Source organism: Condylura cristata, unplaced genomic scaffold (genome assembly GCF_000260355.1).
Source record: "Condylura cristata isolate star-nosed mole 26May11 unplaced genomic scaffold, ConCri1.0 scaffold00017, whole genome shotgun sequence".
Lineage (NCBI taxonomy): Eukaryota > Metazoa > Chordata > Mammalia > Eulipotyphla > Talpidae > Condylura > Condylura cristata.
In genome coordinates, this window is record NW_004567118.1 from 4058155 (window position 1) to 4061175 (window position 3021).

The window sequence follows — 3021 nt, forward strand, 5'->3', positions numbered from 1 at the left end:
GCTAATTAACACTGCCCTGTTTCTCCTAGGCCCACGGGTGTCAATTCTCCAACCTAGTGTGAAAAAGCCAGTGAACCTGGCTGCAGACCTATGCTTGTGCATTGCACCTAGTAAGTGCTCAATAAATATTTAGTAGCTTGATAGTCTGTTGTTTCACTGCCACAAGCAAAAGTCATGTAGGTGACCAAGTCCTACACCCAGGGGACCAGAGGGCAGAAACAGCCTCCTGTGAGTGTCTGACCCGTGTGACCCCTGTGCACCTTTCAGATTGTGGATGGTAAGCAGACCAATGCCCACATCGTCCTTCTCATTGACAACGCCAGGATGGCGGTGGACGACTTCAACCTCAAGTAAGTGCCTTTTCCCAGCACTATGGGGGCCTGTGAAGTGTTTTGGGTTGCTTTGGGGAGTGGCTCTCGTTTTTATTTTGCAAAAGGAAGCTTATCTCACCCTTAACCCCAGCAAAATCTCTCAAAAATAAAACTTCAAGGCCTAATGAGAATAAGTATTGGGCTGGACATGTGTTTTTAAAAAACAGACATAAGGGCCCTCCCTGGTGGCGCAGTGGGTTGAAGCGCAGCACTGAGAAGCTTAAGCCGCTTCCGCATGAGTTCCATCCCCGCCTGCCCTGGAGGTGACCACATGGCGCGGCAGACCTCTCCTGACCCGCCTGCTGCTCCCCTCAGCAGTGTACTTCCTCGATCTGCCTGTTCTGCTCCCCACTCTGTCCCTGATGAATCCTCTCACCATCCGCATCTCTGGCCTGTACCCCAGTTCTGTACGAATAAATAAATCTTAAAAAAAAAAAAAAGATGTAAAATACAGTGGTATGGAGAAACTTGAACAGAATTAGGTGATATTCAAGAGTCGCCGTTACGCCGTTATTTTTCAGTGTGCTAATGCTATAGTTAGGCAGAAAAATATCTTTCTCTGAAAAGATACATCATGAAGTAGTTAAGGGTGAAATGTCCTCAGGTTTATAACTTACTTTAAAATACAAAATAGTATATAGGTGAAGCAAATATGGCAAAATGTTAACACGTGTGGAATCTCAGCCTTGGGCCTTTGGCGGCTGATTACTTTATTCTCTCTAATTAAAAAAAAATTAACATTGAGTCACCATCATAGAAAAACCTGCCTGAAGCAGACGCACAAAGGATGCACCACACGCCTTCATTTGCCCCACTGAGCCTGCAAAGTAAGAGCATTCACCTCTAAACTAAGGTGAGTCCTCGCCAGCCTGTGACCTTCCAACGCCAGGTGTGCTTTTCCCTCCCTTCTGACCCCAGGTATGAAAATGAACACTCTTTCACAAAAGACCTGGAAGTGGAAGTTGAGGGCCTCCGAAGGACCCTGGACGGCATGACCATCATCACAACAGACCTGGAGCAGGAGATTGAAGGGATGCGGAAAGAGCTCATCCTCATGAGGAAGCGCCATGAGCAGGTGAGTGCCCCTTGCTGCAGATCTCGGGCACTCAGCACTCCCCAAGAAGCCACCATCACCTGCTAGGACTGCTGCCTCTCAGCTTAAGGGCTCACAAGGAAGCATGTAAATATCGAACTTTTCCCGCTTGGAGGTTGCATGCTCGCCTGCCAGAATTTAATCAGTGATGAATGGGTCCCCAATTCTGCTGACACGCATTGTTTACCTAGAATTGTTCATTAATGGGACACCACAAGAATAAACATGTGAGGCTGATCTTGCTGCCCGGAAGGAAGGATACACAGCAAGTGAGGGGCCAAACAATAGAGAGACCAAGGTAAAGATGTCTGGAGGCAAATATTAAGAACCCTAATTTCCAGAAGCATCTGACTTCTAAAAAGTGCCACCCACCTAGTGACCCTGGGACTCCAATGATCACTGAAATGATAGCAAAATGATCTCCATTTTAGGCAAACATAATTCCTTATTTACATCCAAGAGCCTCAGCTTCTGCACAGCTGTCAGAGATGATTGCTAATTAACACTGCCCTGTTTCTCCTAGGCCCATGGGTGTCAGCTCTATAAGTCATCGGGCCTTGGTGACCTGTGAGATTTTAGAAAACTTTGTGCCTTTTGACTGCATTATAGAGCTGATTCCCAACGCTTTGGTCTATGACTCACCAGGGGTCCTCCCTGATAGCCTAGGAGTTAAGTGCTGGCACCATCATGGCCTGAGTTCAATCCCCAGCAAGGGAGTGACCCACATGGCGTGGCAGCCCTCTCCTGTCTCGCCCGCTGCTCCCTCAGCTGTGTATTTCAGTCCATTTGCCTATTCTGCTTCCCGCTCTGTCTCTGGTGAATCCTCTCACCACCCCTGTACCTCTAGCCTATATTCTGCAGTTCTTCAAGGCATAAATAAATAAATCTTCATATACACACACACATACATACATACATACATACATACATACATACATACATACATATATTATGTGTGTGTGTGTATGTGTGTGTGTGTGTATACACATATATATAACTAGACACATTCAGCTGTTTAAATGTGTTATCATTTCACCTGTGAATGTTTGGGGAAGAAAATTCTACACATGATATAAGCAATTCTGTTTGCCTAATAGATGGTTTTCCTCTCATTTCATGAGAACTCAGGTACATTAGGTAGATGGTAGCTTTTTAAAAGTCAGATGCTCTGGAAATTAGATTCATAACGACCGCCTCTCGGCATAGTCACCTTGGTCCATGGAAGATTCTCTTCTTCCCTCGTCCCCCAGTTTGCTTCTCATTAGGCCAGTGCATATTTCTGGAATGTCTTCAACCAGCTATTAAGTCAGTAACCACTGAGGCCACTAGATTACCTGTCTAGTGCTATCCTTTATTTTATTAAAACAGAAGAGAAAGGAAAGCAAATAATGCTTTGCTATGTAGGTAACAGCTGAAAAACAAGCCAAATCAGTGAAAGATTGGCCAACTACCAGCCTCATTTCTCAGGATCCATTGACCACTGCTGGGCAGCACCTGCCAGCCTCTGGGGTCACACCGCCTGCTCTGGGCTCACACCGCCTGTTCTGGGGTCACACC

The 3021-nt window shown here is 46.1% G+C and overlaps 1 protein-coding gene across 1 annotated transcript in view; it reads left to right on the forward strand.

The window, feature by feature from the left end:
- The window catches only part of KRT23 (keratin 23, type I), a 12501-nt gene that overhangs the window by 4728 nt on the left and 4752 nt on the right, over positions 1-3021 (forward strand). Inside the window, exons 2-3 of the mRNA XM_004684212.2 lie at positions 268-350; positions 1290-1446. Of these exons, the coding sequence (XP_004684269.1) occupies positions 268-350; positions 1290-1446 (240 nt within the window). The remainder of the gene's footprint in view (positions 1-267; positions 351-1289; positions 1447-3021) is intronic.